Consider the following 16,950-nt stretch of genomic DNA (forward strand, 5'->3'; position numbering starts at 1 on the left):
AGTGAGATTCCCCCTCTTCATTTCTCAAGATCCAGGCTTCTCCTCAAAGTGCAGTGTGTACTTTATGTTGTGAGGCCCACCCCTGCAGAAGCCAGGGCCACACCCTTCAAATTGAAGCAGCTTGGGGAGCAGCCAAGGAAGGATCATGTCACAAAGTCTTCTGATACTTGAAGAATCTTATCCTTTGGAATTATAATCACAAACAGACTGCCTTTTTCTCAAAACAATGTAGCTTTCCTAGTTTTATCACAGAACTTGCTTTCCAGTACTAAACTCTTGACAAACAAAGTAAACATAAACAAAAGGTGCTTTTCGCATTTTATAAATGCTCTCTGAAACCTTTTTTTTATTTTTTAAATGGAGGAACATTTTGACTAGTAAGAACACACAATAGCAATACCTAGTTGTGATTTATTTTCTAAGTATCACCACTATTTAGTTTTTCTAAAGCGAATATTGACCTTTAAGTCTATCAGACTGTCAGCAAATAAGGAACACTCCCATATCCTGTGTTATGAGCACCTTATGATGACTCATGTTGCACCCGATGCGCCAAAAAAAACATGTTTATGTTTAAGTGACAGAGTCCTCTTGCAGATGTGCAAAGGAGAATGCCAGGTGACATTCAAGAGCCACAAAGCAAGTAAGTGTGGAGAGCCTGTAAGGAGCAGAATTCTAAAAAGTGACACCAGTGTTTGTTTGTTTTTATTTCAAAACAAGGCCAGATGATAGGCATGTCTGTTTTGAGGCTTGAACTATCAAAATAAGACGAGCATGTTTGAGTTATTGCATTTTAGTCTTCAGACATTCTTTTAAAGGAAATTGAAAAACATGAAAAAAAATGAAACAGTGTGTTTGTATGCTGCAGAAGGCTGAGTATCAGAATAGAAAGCTAGCTTTTTCTCATAATTTGCACTGTGGTCTGTTCAAAGAAAGCTGTTAAAAATAACTGTTCAAAACTCAAACGTAAGTCTAAATAACTGGCTAAGGTGGTCTGGCAGCAACATAGCTAGTGTCGAGAATAGCACAGATGGGAACTTCAAGAGTCTGTTTGCTCAGAGTCTCTGTTGATAAAAGACTGCCCTTTTGAAATTATTTATGTCAAGTAAATCGTAACCATGAGTTATAGCTACGATTACGTACTTTGCAAGTCACTGGAAGATAAAATATTTTTCCCTAATAAAGTGATCTTCTACCACAGTTTACTTCTCATTCTCTTTTTCTGTAAACTATGAACATACACAACTTTCGCCATAGTCAGTTGACGCAAACACGTTTGAAGTACCATAAATGGTAGATTTCCTGGATCTTAAATTTTTAAATCTTCTTAAAATGTTTTTTTTTTCAAACAATCAAACCATGAGCTGAAAACAGAAGTAAATTTCAGACGGCAGACATTCAGACTGTGGCTGCCCACTTACTGCTGACTCAAGGTCTTGCAAAATAATTGTGATGGTTGGTTTGTGATTGTCTTTTTTTTTTATTGATTTCAACATTTTGCAATGCCTTTATTAAATCAAAATATTAAATGTAACAGGGGCATCTGTGACCAACTTATTTCACAAGTTGTGGATTTCCAGCAGTATAAACAGCATTGTTCTGTGGTTTGTATATTATCTGCCAGGAACATTTGAGCAGCACTGGTTGAATTTTTGATGTTTGAAGAAATGGGTTTGTGTTCCAAGGTTTAGTGCTCATCAAAGTTGCATTAGTGGTTTCAGACAGGCCTGTGGCCACTCCTTCCACTTTTTGTAAGCGCTTACTCACTCTCCTTGCAAAAGCCCAGAGTGTACGAGGCAGCTGTGAAAACGATAAATACCCGGAGCTGCTCCCTGTTGTCTCAAATCTGTGTGGAGTTATGGAAGAGGAGATGGGGGTGGGACACTGAGTAATGGAGCTCACGGCCTGGAAAAAAATCTTTTGAGACAGGCAGAAGGAGACAGGAAATGAGCTGAGTATTTTCGAGGAGTAGCGTGAGCGTCGCCGCCCCCTCGTCCAGACATTCGTTATGTACTTCACTGCACACACTGAGACATAACTAACAACAGCAGACAGATATGTAGCCTGTTACTCAAGGACCTTTAAGTTTGCAAGTCTATAAAACTTCAGTTAATAAACTGGGGGAGACAATTCATTGGATTTATTTCTATACAGGTTTTTTTTTTTCTTAAAGGCTGTTAAAGTTAATAGACTTTATTTTATGTTGTGCTATTTAAAAGCATGGGATTTCTTAGGTCCTTAGGAGATTTCACGTTACTGGGAATAGTGGGTGCATTAGTGGAAGATGCACAAGGTACAAGAGGTACAAGGCCCCCGCTGTCTTGCTCAGTAGAGAAAGCTGATTCACCACAGCACTCCAAGGTCTATATGTGCAGTAAATGTACCATTTATGAGCTATATTCTGAGGTTTTGTCACTTCCTGCGTGCTTTTACACTTGCTGTAGTCGGCGCAGGTGTGTTGTAGCAAAGCTAAACAGAAGTGTCTCTTCCAGGCTCGATGAGTTACCATTGTTGATTAACTGATAACTTGGGGCTGGATGCTTCCACAGAAGTGCACCACGAAATTTAGCCGGCTGATTTATTGTTTAATTTTTCTTGTACAGGGAAAACTTTTCAGGAATCATAAACCTGTAGCTGCCTGATCAGTGTTGACTAGAATATCTGAACTTAATAAGCACATATCATATGCATGTGTATAAGACAAAGCTCCTTTTTAATATTTGTTATATTTATACTATGTGCGACTGTAATTATTTTTATTTTATTTTTCTAATTACATTCAAGCACTGATCATTATCCACTAGTGTTTTACCTCTTTTGTATTTAATTATATGGCTTCCTGGTGGCAGCCAGTGTGCCCACTTGGGAGTATAGTATATGGTGGCACCTTTCTATGTACCGTAATAGAATTTTGTGTATTTGTAGAGAGCTGGACAAGTGGATGTTTTTATTTTTATTAACTGATTTGCATTGCCCTCATATTTATATAATTATTAAAATTGCTTGTAACAACACTTGTACAGGATGTGTTTGACTGCAGTGCTTATTTATTTCACAATATAGTAACCCCTTTTTTAACTAGTGGTAGAGAAATGGCTTAGAATCTCAAGAATCTTAGAGATATCAGAGCCAAACTTCACAGTGTTCCTTTAAGTTTATCCTTCCACCATCCCATAATATACTGTGGAAAGAAACCACAACAACATTCTCTACTTCATGTTTCGAGCATCAAAAGTCACAGTTACATTAGTGTTTTCATTGGCAGCGCTTTACTATTGTTAGAGTCATTGAGATAACCATCGAAAGCATGGCATGACTTATTTCTAGATGAAAATAGAAGCGGTGCAATTCATCTTCTAAAATACAACTCTATAAACAAAGTCTGTTTTGGAGATTTTTCAGGAAGCAAGACACAACTTTGCAATGTGCGCAATTACTTTCACCTCCACTAACAATAATGGGAAGTCTCTGTAACTTTAAATCTCACAAACAAAGTTGTGGCAATATTTCCATCACTAAATTTCCCTCTCTCTACAGCAGGAAACCTCACTTGCTTTTTTTTTTTTTTTTAACTGCTCCTTTTATATTAAGCCCATACTTTAGAGGCAACAGAGCAGAATTTAGATTTACATCAAATGCTATTTACATTGCAGGGCTGTGAGTTTAAGACTTAAAAAAACCCCCACTTTTATTCAAACATGGAAACTCTGTTCATAAGGGCCCAGATTCTATTCTTAAGTAAATATTACAACCCAAATTCGGCTAATTGGGGTATGCATTATTTGCAACAAATGTGTGAACTAAGCCCTTTTGTTCTTTTGTGTCAGTGGAGCCTTTACCCTCTTTAGTAGACACAGAAATGTATCATGCAAGTGCATAAAAAGGCATCAAATAAGATATCTGAAATTTAATATTTTTTAGAAATGAGGAAATGGTGATTGAGGAAAGAAGGAAGCAACCTATTTACTGCAACACTGACACATCTTGGAGGAAAACCAAAGACAGCAGCTGGGAATCTGCCTACAAATGAATGTTAACTGTGTTACTCTGCCTGCAGGGATCCCACCTGCCAGGGATCAAACTGAGGTCACTCTTCACCAATCTAATTACATACTTATATAACAATAACAGTTCTCTCAAAACAAAACAGAATAGTCCAACAGTTTGCCTGTATCAGCCCTATGACTGACATGATGTGGGGAAGTGAAACGTGTGATTATAGAATACCAGTCTATTCACTAACTTCCTTGTGATCATGCATCCGTTGCACATTAAGAGCATGACCAAGACACACGAGCTTTGTTTCCACACAGCTTTTAAGCCCTTTGTCTCTTCGAATCAGTGATAACTTGAAGATGGCCTTCGGTCTAGTATTCTGTGTTTAGCTAAAATCTTATTACATATCTCTAATTACCATGATGTGCACCCATATGTTATCTGCAGGTCATATGAAAATCTCAGTCCACAGATAAGTGCTTGCTTAATGGGAGAGCTGTTTATTCCATTTTGGTGCTTTTTAGTAATATGTCACATAGACACGAGCCTTTTTCGTTTACAGAAAATCTTATTAGTATGAAATATAAGAGAGACTGTTTAGAGATTAGACGATTAGTATGGACATCACCCTGAGGAAAAGCATCTGGTATCTGGTGGTAACACATCACGATGACCGCGTTGTTTAATTTGTTTATTTGGATTGTACAACAATTTAGGGCTTTACTGCCATTTGTTTAAAACACAACAAAGAGAAGATCAAAGAACCCTGCATAGTGCTTTTCGGTTGATAAAGAGACCAGTCCAGTGGTTTTGTGTCGGCAAATTTTAGGAATATGCTGAAACAGTGGACATTTAACATGCAGAAGGCTCTTCAGTAGGTAGGACAGAACTGAATATACAGTCCCGATCAGAAGTTTAAGACAACTTGAAAAATGGCAAAAAGTCATATTTTGCATGATTGGATCTTAACAAGGTTCCAAGTAGAGCTTCAACATGCAAAAAGAAGGAATCGGAGTGAGACAAAACTTTTTTTTGAGCATGCATTTTATGCAAACAATGCTTAAGGCCCAACAGCGGCTGCACTTCCTGAGGGTCCTCAGGAAGTACAAGCTGAACTCCAACCTGCTGCTGATCTTCTACCACTCATCCATTGAGAGCCTGCTAACTTACTGCATCATGGTATGGTACGGCAGCTGCATTAAGGCGGATAGAGCGAGGCTTCAGAGTGTAGTCAAGACAGCACAAAAGATCATCGGCTGCCCTCTCCCCTCCCTGATGGATATTTATTTCTCCCGCTGTTTCAGCAGAGCAGCAAACATCATCAAGGACAGTTCCCACCCTGGTTTCAACATGTTCAGCCTGCTTCCCTCAAGGAAGCGCTACAGCAGAAAAACCCACAGACTCAAAAACAGTTTCTTCCCAAAGAATATAACCACCCTGAACTCACACATGCACCGGTAACCCCCTACCCCTCATTTTCCCCCCATTTCCTCTATGGACCACCACTGTGCAATACCAAATTCTATGTGCACTAACCCAATTGAATATACATAACACTATTTGTTACATATTATTTTTTAACACTGGCATGTACATTTTAAGTATTTTTTCTCTGTTAATAGTGACAATGTGTATATGGTGCTGCAGAACATCAACAGAGATTTAAGGCTTATTTCGTACCAAAATACCGTGAGTTGGGATAGAACAAATCTGCATTTTACAATACTCTCTGACTTGTTGGATTTTACCTGTTTTACCTGACTATTAAGTAACATAACATTTAATCTGACATCTTTGTGTAAAATTGCTTTTATCCACCAAATGGAAACCTACTACGCAAAGATAACCATCTGTTCAGGCGATGTTGATTACCCTAATGATATATTGCCATAATGCCCAGTGAAAATGCACTTCTAAAGAAACTGGCAGCTTTATTCACTGCAATAATTATCTTACGGGAAATATTACGAAGTGCCGTAAATGGATTCTTTTGTCTCTGCACTTCAGTGGTGTAAGGAACTCTCTTCCCAACAATACTAATGGGACGTGTTTCCATATTATATTCCTCAGAGATATTGCTCCATATTGACATGATAGCATCACACAGTTGTTGCAGATTTGTTGGCTATGATGCAAATCTCCTGTTCCACCACATCACAAAGATGCTTTATTGCAGGGGTGTCCAACTCCAGTCATCGAGAGCTACTGCCCTGCAGCTTTTAGATGCATCCATACTCCAACACAGCTGAATCAAATGGTTGAATTACCTCTTCAGCATGCCATGAAATTTGGCAAAGGGCTGGTAACAAGCCATTCATTTGATTTAGGTGTGTCGGAACAAGGACGCATCTAAAAGCTGCAGGACAGTAGCTCTCGAGGACTGGAGTTGGACACTCCTGCTCTGTTGGATTGACATCTGGTGACTATAGAGCTCATTTGAGCACACTGATCTCATTTTCATGTTCAAGAAACTAATTTGAGATGATTTTAATTTTATGACATGACAAGTTATCGTACTGGAAGCAGCAATCTTAAGCTGGGAAAATTGCAGTCATAAAGGCGTGGACATGGTCAACAATGAAATTCCGGTAGGCTGTGATGGATCGCAGCAGATGGCCGCCCCTCCCTGAGCCTGGTTCTGCCGGAGCTTTCTTCCTGTTAAAAGGGAGTTTTGCCTTCCTATTGTCGCCAAAGTGTTTGCTCATAGGGGGTCATTTGATTGTTGGGTTTTTCTCTGTATCTATTATTGTAGAGTCTACCTTACAATATAAAGTGCCTTGAGGCGACTGTTGTTGTGATTTGGAGCTATATAAATAAAATTGAATTGAATTGAGTTGAACCGTGTAACTTTTTTCCAGTCTTCTGTGGTATAGTTTACAAAATGTAACTTCAGTTTGCCTGTTCGGAGAAGTCTCAGTCGGTGTGGTCTAGCCCATCTGCTTCAAGTTTTGATGCGTTGTGCCTTCAGAGATGCTCTTCTGCATACACTATTTTGTATAAGAAGTGTTGACTTGAGTTAACTTTGCTTTTCTAACAGCTCAAAGCAGTCAATACGTTCTTATCCTTTCACATCTGGCATCAAAAAAGCATTTTTGCCTGGAAAACTGTAGTTCACTGGATATTTTTTTCTTTTTCAGAGCATTCTCTGTAAACCCTAGACATGGTTGTGTGGGAAAATCCCAGCAGATCAGCAGTTTCTGAAATATATCAAAACAGCGCATCTGGCACCAACAACCATGCCACATTTAAAGTTACTTGAAAGACCCTTTTTCCTCATTCTGATGCTTACTTTGAACTTCAGCAGATTGACTGGACCATTAAATTGCCGAGATGTCACTGGCTGCGTTAAGAACCAGAATTAGCTATCTAGTGAGTATATACATCAGGTCAGAAAATATTTAACATGTAAACATGAACTATGTCAAGCCACAACTGTTTAGTTTTGTAAGTACTTACTAAGAGGCGTACATGGGACAAAAAGTGCCTGGTTTTATTCAAATCCATATCACGGAAAACTGCGTAACAGACACACACCCGTCTGCCTTGTCCATTTCACGGTTTGCCTCTCGAAAGCGTGAAATCGAAACACATGCAGAAGTTACAGTACATGCAGAACCTGCAGTACCAGCATGAGGAGATAACATATTTAAAGCCTTTTGCGCCCTTTTTGTTTGTCCCCTGCAGCCACTTTTTTCTCTCTTTCTTTCAGTCCCTTTTCTTTTTCTGTTTCTCCACCACCTTCTCCTGTTTTTTCACCAAAAACAGGCCTTCAACCCTGTGTCTGCTCTGGTATAATATCCACTCTGACAATAATGTGAATAATGTAATAAACAAAAGAAACATGATTAACAAGATGAGCCTAGAGTCTACAGTATACTTTGGATATTAGTATGGCTTGTTGGCTGTTACTAGTGCATCTTTGAATAAGGTGCAAACCAGACCGACAGACAGGGAGCATTCAGACTGAATGTGAAATGAGAGAAGTGAGGTTTTTTGCCATGCCTTCTTTTTTTTTGGTGACATCACTTTAATTACAGTTTCCTTTAGGAGCGTGAGGCAGAGACAGGCAGACTAGAGTGGGGGAGTTAACTGTTAACAGTGCAGCAGGACATCTGAACATAGGAAAATGACTCTTAGACCTACAAGGTATGTATGAATCAAATATACTCTATATATTTTTAAATCTTTCATGTGAGATATAACCAAAAAAAATCCCCTAAGAATGGAGAACAATTTTCCAATTGTTTTATTTTTTAGAATCATTTTGTCAGTAACCATGTGCTCAAGCAGGTTAAATATACTCTGATGTGTGTAAAGCAGGTAATACAACTACTGATAGCTGACAGCTGCTGTTAAAATGAACTTCTTGCCTTTGTTGTTACAGCTAGTGAGACTTTAAAAAATAAATGTCTTTTTGGGTGTAATGTAGAGAATAGAAGTATAGAGTTACATATTGACGATGACCAGAAGAAGCATCTTTTTCTCTTTATTTTGTTATTCATTTATTCTTTTTTGTTGTACATTAAAACATCAGTTGTACTACATGATATGAGAGCTCAGGTTTTGCCTAAGCATGTTCTTCTAAAGACGAGTTTAATCCATGTCAAACATTTGGTTATTTTAACCAACAGAAGCTTCTGCCCTCCATTGTGCCGTCTGCCACATTGCTGCCAACTGCTCCTTACACCAACAGAAACAAACTTTGGAGCAACTTTCAGTGATCTTAATTGCTCTTAAACATTCACACACGTGGATGTAAGCATAGGGTACATACAGTATGGTTTGAAAGAACAGATTGCCAATTAGGTAACATGATAGGGGAATTAAGCAGAAGCATAAACAACATTATGCTATGCCTGATGCTCATTAGTGGAACAAGGTGGTTCAGTCTCAGACAAGCTTATATAATTTTTGAGTGCTGCAGATGTGCAAACACCCTTATTGTTCAACAATGTCTTTATGTTTTAAGCTTATCCTTTGGTTCAATACAAAGGTCATAGCTGCAAAGTAGCTTGCTCCACAACCAGAAATGTATTCATCACGTTTATTACAGGCTTTCATGTTCAGCTCTGTTCTTGTTGAAACAAGAGGCTAAGTCAGTGGGTGGAGATTTCTTCAGCAATCAACTAGTTGGAAAACTGAACCTGGTCAACAGAGAAAGAATGACAAACAGCACACAATGGATGTACAGTTAGGACATCTGTTCATTAATATGCTTATTTACTTCTTTTCTTAGAATAAGATAAGAAGAATGACATCAGTTTCATATCTGTATGGTAAATATTGTATGTAGCAGGGCAACTGTTGGGTTTGCAGAGACGATAGCCAGCTAAGTGCTGGCTAAAGCTCCATATTTATCGCATTGGTATTTTACATAAACTCAAGGTAAGAACCTAATGTACTGTTGATGTTTAACTGCCTATTTACTTCATGTCTCATTTTGTCTTTACAGCATCCCAGACTACAGCACCACTATATCATATGGAAACAATAACAACACCAATGAGACTCATTGTCCAGATCACGAACTATGGGAGTGGCTCACTGCACACCAACCAGTGTATATTCTGCTCATCACCGTGCTGGGGATTATGCTTAACATGTTCGTTCTGACTGTCTTCTGCTTCCACAAGAAGGCGTGCACCATAGCTGAAATCTATTTGAGCAACCTGGCTGCTGCTGACCTAGTCCTGGTGTCCTGTTTGCCCTTCTGGGCCGTTAACATGCTCAATGATTTTAAATGGCCTTTTGGTCATTTCATGTGCAAAGTTATCAATGTGGGAATTAAGATGAATGCCTACTGCAGCATATACTTTCTTGTTCTGGTTAGCATCGATCGCTATGTGGCACTGGTACATGCGATGTCACATGGCAGAATGCGTAGTCCAAAATATGCTAAACTAGGGTGTCTGCTGACATGGGGTTTTGGCTTGCTTCTGAGTATACCCGTGTTCATCTTCAGGGAAGTGAGATATTTCCCTGAATATGGTACTGTGTGCTATCTAAACTATCCAAACCACAACGTACAAGTTATCTGTGATGGGATATTGATCATTTTTAGCTTTGTTATTCCCATTTCAATTATCTCCTTTTGCACTTTTAATATTATTCACGCTTTGAAATTGCAAGCAATTGAGAGGTTCAATGCTGAAAACACAGAACGAAAGGCCACCATTTTGGTCCTGGCAGTCCTTGTAGCCTTCCTAATTTGCTGGGTGCCATTCCATGTAATCACCATAGTAGATGTGCTTTTACGAGGTGGGATACTGGAAGGCTGTCACTTTGAAAATGCTGTGGACATCAGCATCCAGATCTTCACCTACTTAGCCTTCTTGAACAGCATTCTTAACCCGATCCTATACGTTATTGTAGGAAAGAACTTCCGGAAAAAAGTCAGAGAACTCTTCCAGCAGTGGGGCCACCAGAGGAAAACCTTATCTGACTCCACACGTTCAAACCTGTCCTCCACATTGAAAACTTCTGTATAAAATGCTGTATGCAAATTGCTTTTTGCAAACAAAAGCACAGAAGGATAGTGGGCAGTCATTTAATGATATTGTCTTAAACTAAATGGTTCAAATGAAATCTAAAATCAAATGAAGTTCGTGAAATCGCAGTGGATGTAGCTTTGTAATAATCAGACTTAATCATACATTGTTAAGAAACCTTTTAACGAACTCTTTCTTTAGTATGTTAGCTGATGCACAACGTCTCACTGTTACGTTTAGAAAAGGTGGTTGTATTACAGATTACTACCAAATGCAAAACACTGTTGTTTAGCTTGAACTGGAAAAAAATGAAGACATATTTTATATATTGCAACAACTCACCAGTGTGTGATATTGTTGGATTCATATATTACAAACTGTAGTAGTCATCAGTATCTTGGCTGTCCTGGTTCTGTGATGTAAATATGTGTACTGTAAAATAATTTATGTAAATACAACTTTTTTGTTATATAGTTTATTGCTGAAGATGCAAATGATGCTACTATTTGTTTCACTCAGAGCATAACGATGAATAAAATCAACATGTGGTCTTTCGCTTTATGAATCTTTATGATGCATTTGAATGTTAAGTTGAACATCCAAAGGTTCATGTTGAAACAGCGTCTTGCTAAGTGTTTCTGGTGTTTCTGACTCAGAGTTTCCAGACTTAAACATGTGACTCTTTCAACAAGTTTCCAGTTGTGACGCACAAACATGCTTCTTTTTGTTGGCTGTATAGACATAACTTTTTCTTTTTTTTATTGTATATCTGTCCCCCAAACCACCTTTTAATTGCCAAGTGTTTACTCAAAATGGGTTGTGGGCAAGGGTACACCCATAGGTGTCCTCAAAATGAAGGCAAATCTTGCCAAGCAGGATATCAGGCTTCACCACAATTGCTAGTGCTGAAAATTGTTGTGGAACAAAAGGCATGCAGAAAAAGTTACCGCAAATTGTAGAATGTCTGCCAGAAAACACACAGTTCAACCTCGTTTTATGTGTTTTTGTCTGCTTTTTAAAATGGTTTTAATTTTGTGATTTTTAGTCTTGTCCTTCAAATCTGAAATGTATGTCACTCCCACATTCATGTTCAAAGTTCATGTTATTCTGGTTTATGTTGTGCTACTAAATGGGAATATTAATTAAATTTTTGACTATTCTGTAAACACCACAGTGGGGGGTGACAGTCACTGAAGAGGTTTTAGTGCAGATGCCTCATTCATGTTTCCATAAGAGTTCACAGACTGTTTAATAAACATGGACACAGTCAGTATGACTTCACCCTGTTAGTGAAGTTCTGTTATGACACCTGAAAGTGAACACTTTCAACACCGTTTTCTTGGTGATTTGAAACCATGCATCATAAACACTGGTTAAAGACTTGTGTCTGTCATGGTGCTAGGTCGTTGACCCAGCATTTTGTATTTTATGATTATTTTTCTATGTTCTAGTTATTCTGATTTTGGTATTCTGTGTCCTCCCCTTGTGCCCTGTTCTTGTTCTGGATTTCCTGTTTTATTTTGAAGGTCTGTGTGTGTTGTCATTGTGTTCAGCTTTTATCCTCCAGTCGTCTTCGTGTATTAGGATCAGCTGTTCTTCCCTCCTGTGTGTGATTACCTGATTACCTTGTGTGTGTATATATAGTGGGTGTCGGTCTGTGCTCGTTGTTGGTTTGTCTGCGGTCCATGGTGTTCTGTTCCTTAGTCTGCGGCTCGCTGCCCCGCACCCGTTTTCGTATGATCTCAGGTTTGCTATTTAGTTTTGCCAGTTTAGGTGTCTTCAGTTATTTGTCATCCCTCATTACCTGTTTTGCCACTCTGCCACTTGTAAATAAACGTCACTCGTATCATCAGTCACTGCCTGCATTTTGGGTCCTTTTTCCTTCAACGCCACACGGCTCGCCTCGGCAGCCGTGACAGTATCAGTGAGCAACTCTACTGACTCTACTAAGGACTCCCTTTTTTTTAATTCACTTTGACAGAAAACTGAGGGGAAAACATTTATTGAGGTCACACAGCAATGATGCTAACTGGAATTACAATGCAGCTAAGGGTGTTGCCCCCTGCTTTCCGATAAAAAGAATGCAATCATATTTGGCTCAACTTTCAAATCACAAAGCTCATTTTGGCTTTTAAGTGACAGTGTGTAAAATCTCATCAGTAGATGCCAGTAGATTGCAGATTGTAGTCAAATGAATTCAATTTCCTTAACCCTTCCAAGTAACATACATAATCCTAGAAGTGGTGGTCATTGTAGGACAAACATGTTTTAGTCAGGCAAGAGAAACATTAAATTTAGACTGTGCACCTGAGCAACCATGGCTGCTTGAAGTGTTTCTAACACTGTTTATGTAAAAAGCATTGTTGTACCCACTATATTTTACCATATTTGAATAATATCAGCACGTAGCAATGAATCAGGAATAATACTGCATGACTCAATTAAATATTTTGTGGTATTTTGCATTTTTACCACAGAGTGATCACAGAGACTAGCTGCTGTTCATTTGTGGTAAGTGTAGTAAGATAGCAACATGACTCCTGCTTCTGCCCCAGTCTTTCGCTGTTTTGTTAGGCTGTCAGTCTACTCTTAACTTAGCTATCAATATGTAGCTTTAAGAAATGTAAAACTTTGAGACTGATATGAGTCACTGACTCAGAGAAATTAACCTCTCTCTCTGATGAGCGAATATTGAGGTGGGTTGTTTAGGACATTACTGTTGGCTGCTGTTAGCCTCTGTTAGCCATGGCTAACTGCTTTTAGATGACATAAGTGAAACTTTCATTAAACTGGATATAACATTGTTGGACTTTGATACTTAGTTAATAAACTCTCATATGATGTAAAATATAGTCAAGCTATTTAGCAGAAGTAAAGTATGATTTTTAGGACGCTCAAGCCTAACATTAACTGGCATAATGTTAGCTTATAACCAGTGACTGCGCTGGTCAGCACGTTGTCACCTATATGGAGACATCTAATCTGCTGACAATAATTAACTGTGAAAATATTGGGAATAAATAAATATTACTATGTGTGTTTTTTAAGTGTTGTAGCTCTAACTTCAGTTCAGGAGATAAGGCTCAAGGTGAAGTGGATGACATTTCATTAAGATGCAAGTGGCTTTGGCTTTTATTCTTAATTGATGAATGCTTAGTACAAGAGAATGTTTCAGTTTGGTGGTAGATGTAATTACACACTAATCATTGTATATTTATACAATATTCTTTTTATTTTACTAAATAATCCCACAAAAATGACTGACTGTACTTTTAACATGGAACATATTTTTGTGGCGTTCCTTTTGCAACACTAGAAATGCTCATTACTGAATTGGTTGCTAAGACGGTCTACTTTGAAGATGGCATGTGTGTAGTGTGTGTTTTGGCTGATAAAGCATCCATTAGCCACACTCCATTAAATCAATTATCCCCTCTCCCTAAGAACTGAAATCATGGGACAAAGGTAATGACACGTGCATCAAACCGCCGCTGATACACTAAAAGGTTAGACTAGAGTATATATTTGTTGTGAACATGCATTTTTTTTTCTTTTCTACTTTTTGAATCACTGTCACCATCCAACAGCTTTACCAGTTGGCTCAGACCCTCCAGCTGAGTTACTTATGGAGAACAACACAACAGCTGAGTTTGTCTGCAACCACACGGATGCATGGGAGTGGGTTTACACCATGCAGCCTGCCTATATGTCGATCATCTGTCTTCTGGGAGTAATCGGCAACTCCTTCGTGCTTTGCGTCCTCTGTCTTCAGAAGCGGAGAAGTTCTGTTGCTGACATTTACCTGAGCAATCTGGCAGCAGCTGATCTCCTCATGGTTTCCTGTCTGCCGTTCTGGGTATCAACTATAATCAACAAGTTCCACTGGAGATTTGGGGAGTTCATGTGCCAGCTTGTCAATATTGTCATTGGGATGAATTACTATTGTAGTGTGTTGTTCCTTACTGTTGTGAGTATGGACAGATATATGGCTCTCACTAAACCATTGTCCCAAGGAAGGCAGAGGCAGGCTTTCTGGGCACATGGAATTTGTGTAACCATTTGGATTGTTGGTATCTTCCTCAGTTTTCCTGCTGTTCTTTTCCGCTCTGTGCAGTTCTTCCCCCATCTGGGCATTGATGCATGCTACCTAGACTACCCCCATGAAGGGTGGCGATTGCGGTACAACATAACTGTGAACATAGTCTGCTTTCTCATTCCTGTCCCAATTGCATTGTTCTGTAGTTACCACATTATTAAAGTCATTCTAAAGAGACAGAAGATGAGAAGAAGCAACAGCGGGAGTGCGGAGAGGAAGGCAGCGTACCTTGTGCTTATTGTTTTGGCTGTGTTCATTCTCTGCTGGCTGCCTTACCAGATTCTGATCTTCTTTGACACCTTGGATCACTATGAGGTCATCTCTGGATGCACGTGGGCATACGTGCTGGACATTGGCAACCAGCTAGCTACGTACCTTGGCTACAGCAACAGTGCATTGAATCCTTTCTTGTATGTGATTGTTGGGAAGAACTTTAGGGAGCAGGCAAGGGAAGTGTTTAAACCCCTTCAATGCAGGAGGAAAGACCAGTGTGAGGCATCTGGTCATGGTAATGCCAATCTCATCTCAAGTAAACAAACAGAGAGCACAAAAATCTAAATGAATTTACATATAAAGAGTAAACTCTTTTTAAAAATATTTGTGTCTGAATTGAATTTCATGTATTAATATATTTTATGTTGTTGGATTAGGGTCTAATAAGAGGGCCTGCCCTGGCCTTTGAAGCTTAGCTTTACTTTTTAATTTTTGTTTTTAAATTAGTGTTTCATTTTCCAATCAATTAAAGCTTCTCTTGTGTGTCTTACACCCACACAAATGACGGTAAACTCAGAAGGTTAAAAGTTACTTGTGTTACGGTAATCCTTTGCATGCTAAAAGCAAAAAATAAATCTCTACGACAACATCTGTAAAACAAATTCAAGCATGTCGAAAACGGATCTTTTCACATTCTTGGCATGTTTGTCCACAACCACTTGTTTCTAGACAGTATGAATTTCTCTTAGCAGCGAGCTAAAACAAGTCCTTCTAGCATGTACCCCTATTACAAGCTTAGTTTGGTTCTTATTCTTGGGAGGACCGATGTGCAACCTGTAATTTAGGAACCTTTTTTGAACTGTAACCAGCTTAGTAAAACTTTAATAAAGTTGTTCTTGAACTGCACTGAATCAGTCATCTTTACGTTTTTATTGGTCAAACCCTTGATTAAAGCAGAAGATAACTTTTGAGGTTATAAAGAGGGCTGACACCTTGTAAGAGAATGTGATATGGGGGCAACTGGCTGAACTTTTTCTCTCAGGAACTAAACAAACCAAAAGTTACCCCAGTGAGAAGCATGAATTACAGGAAAGGCTGTGACATGGTAATGGTTGCATCTATGTTATTTCCAAAGTATACACCCTCCCTGTGACAACTCCAAACTACAATATTTTATATATGTTTTAACATTCTAAACTGAACAAACAAGTAAAAACAACTTTAACAGAGGATGTTAGAGATGATGAGAAGTTTAATAATTGTTGTGCAGAGACAGACGAAATCTTTCCCACTATTTCTAAATAGTGGGAAACCAAATATCACTAATTTCTAAAATGTTGAAACTGAGGGAAACAGTTGACTAATGTTTGCCATAATTCTGTATTGTTTAAAGAGAGGCAGGGTGGCTAGATTAAAAAAAAAAAAAGCCTAATTCTGGAAGCAAACTGGTGTTTATCCATTTTGTCTATAAAAACACTGGGCTTTGCTTTTTTGAACGGTCCCATGTGTTAAATTTGGCATTTACAAGTAATCAAAGTCACAAATGTAGGACAGATATATAAAACTGACTAAGCAAGGAATGTTTGGCAAAGAGCTGATCTTCATCTTCATTTTGGTATGCTGCTGTCATTTTTACCATAAAAGGGATTACACAATCTCGGACATACTGATTATTAGATAACCCTTCATCTAAGTCTTCCAAGTTACAAAAGAAAAATACTGATTATAGTTTACATTAACTCCAGTGTGATTTGAAGTTGGTTTAATATTTGTTATTGTTGTCATTACCATAACTTTAAATTTAGAACATATCAGAACTGGATGATGTACAAGCTGAGGATAAAACTGATAAATCTGTTTTTATAGCATTTGGAAATCATTACCGGTCTAAAGATTTCACTGTTTATACAGTTAATACAATCACAAATGAAAAAAGATGAAAAAAACTAAAGGTTTTATTAATGATATCTCAACATCATAGCAAACAGAGAGGTCCAGACAGTATAAACAGGGAGTAATGCTGTAATTTCCTGAATCAGTCATATCTTTACAGGACTGTTCGTAAGCTTTGAGCTACTCCGTCATTTCTTTATATTTTGCTTCCAAGGAGCAAGACTTTCTTGGAATTAAAAAAAAAAAATCTCTGACCTCCCCTGT

General features: G+C 38.4%; 2 protein-coding genes across 3 annotated transcripts; both read left to right on the top strand.

The window, feature by feature from the left end:
* Positions 1 to 581: 581 nt before the first annotated feature.
* On the top strand, positions 582 to 13,290 carry LOC102314149 (B2 bradykinin receptor). Of its 2 annotated transcripts, XM_042222478.1 has the most exons (3): positions 582 to 643; positions 8,044 to 8,142; positions 9,449 to 13,290. In XM_042222478.1, exons 2-3 carry the CDS (start codon positions 8,123 to 8,125, stop codon positions 10,482 to 10,484), a joined length of 1,056 nt encoding a protein of 351 aa, XP_042078412.1. In that variant the 5' UTR covers positions 582 to 643; positions 8,044 to 8,122; the 3' UTR covers positions 10,485 to 13,290. The 2 variants fall into 2 exon arrangements, with proteins under 2 accessions (XP_042078412.1, XP_014190102.1); XM_014334616.2 differs by lacking the exon at positions 582 to 643 and having other exon boundaries at positions 7,193 to 8,142.
* Positions 13,291 to 13,712: 422 nt separating this feature from the next.
* Positions 13,713 to 15,885, top strand: LOC102301518 (B2 bradykinin receptor-like). The gene is made up of 2 exons (XM_005925745.2): positions 13,713 to 15,135; positions 15,543 to 15,885. The coding sequence occupies exons 1-2, from the start codon at positions 14,110 to 14,112 to the stop codon at positions 15,636 to 15,638; spliced, it is 1,122 nt and encodes a 373-aa protein (XP_005925807.2). The 5' UTR covers positions 13,713 to 14,109; the 3' UTR covers positions 15,639 to 15,885.
* Positions 15,886 to 16,950: the final 1,065 nt, after the last annotated feature.

The sequence above is a fragment of the Haplochromis burtoni genome, unplaced genomic scaffold (assembly GCF_018398535.1).
Source record: "Haplochromis burtoni strain Fernald_Lab_line unplaced genomic scaffold, NCSU_Asbu1 Contig_86, whole genome shotgun sequence".
Lineage (NCBI taxonomy): Eukaryota > Metazoa > Chordata > Actinopteri > Cichliformes > Cichlidae > Haplochromis > Haplochromis burtoni.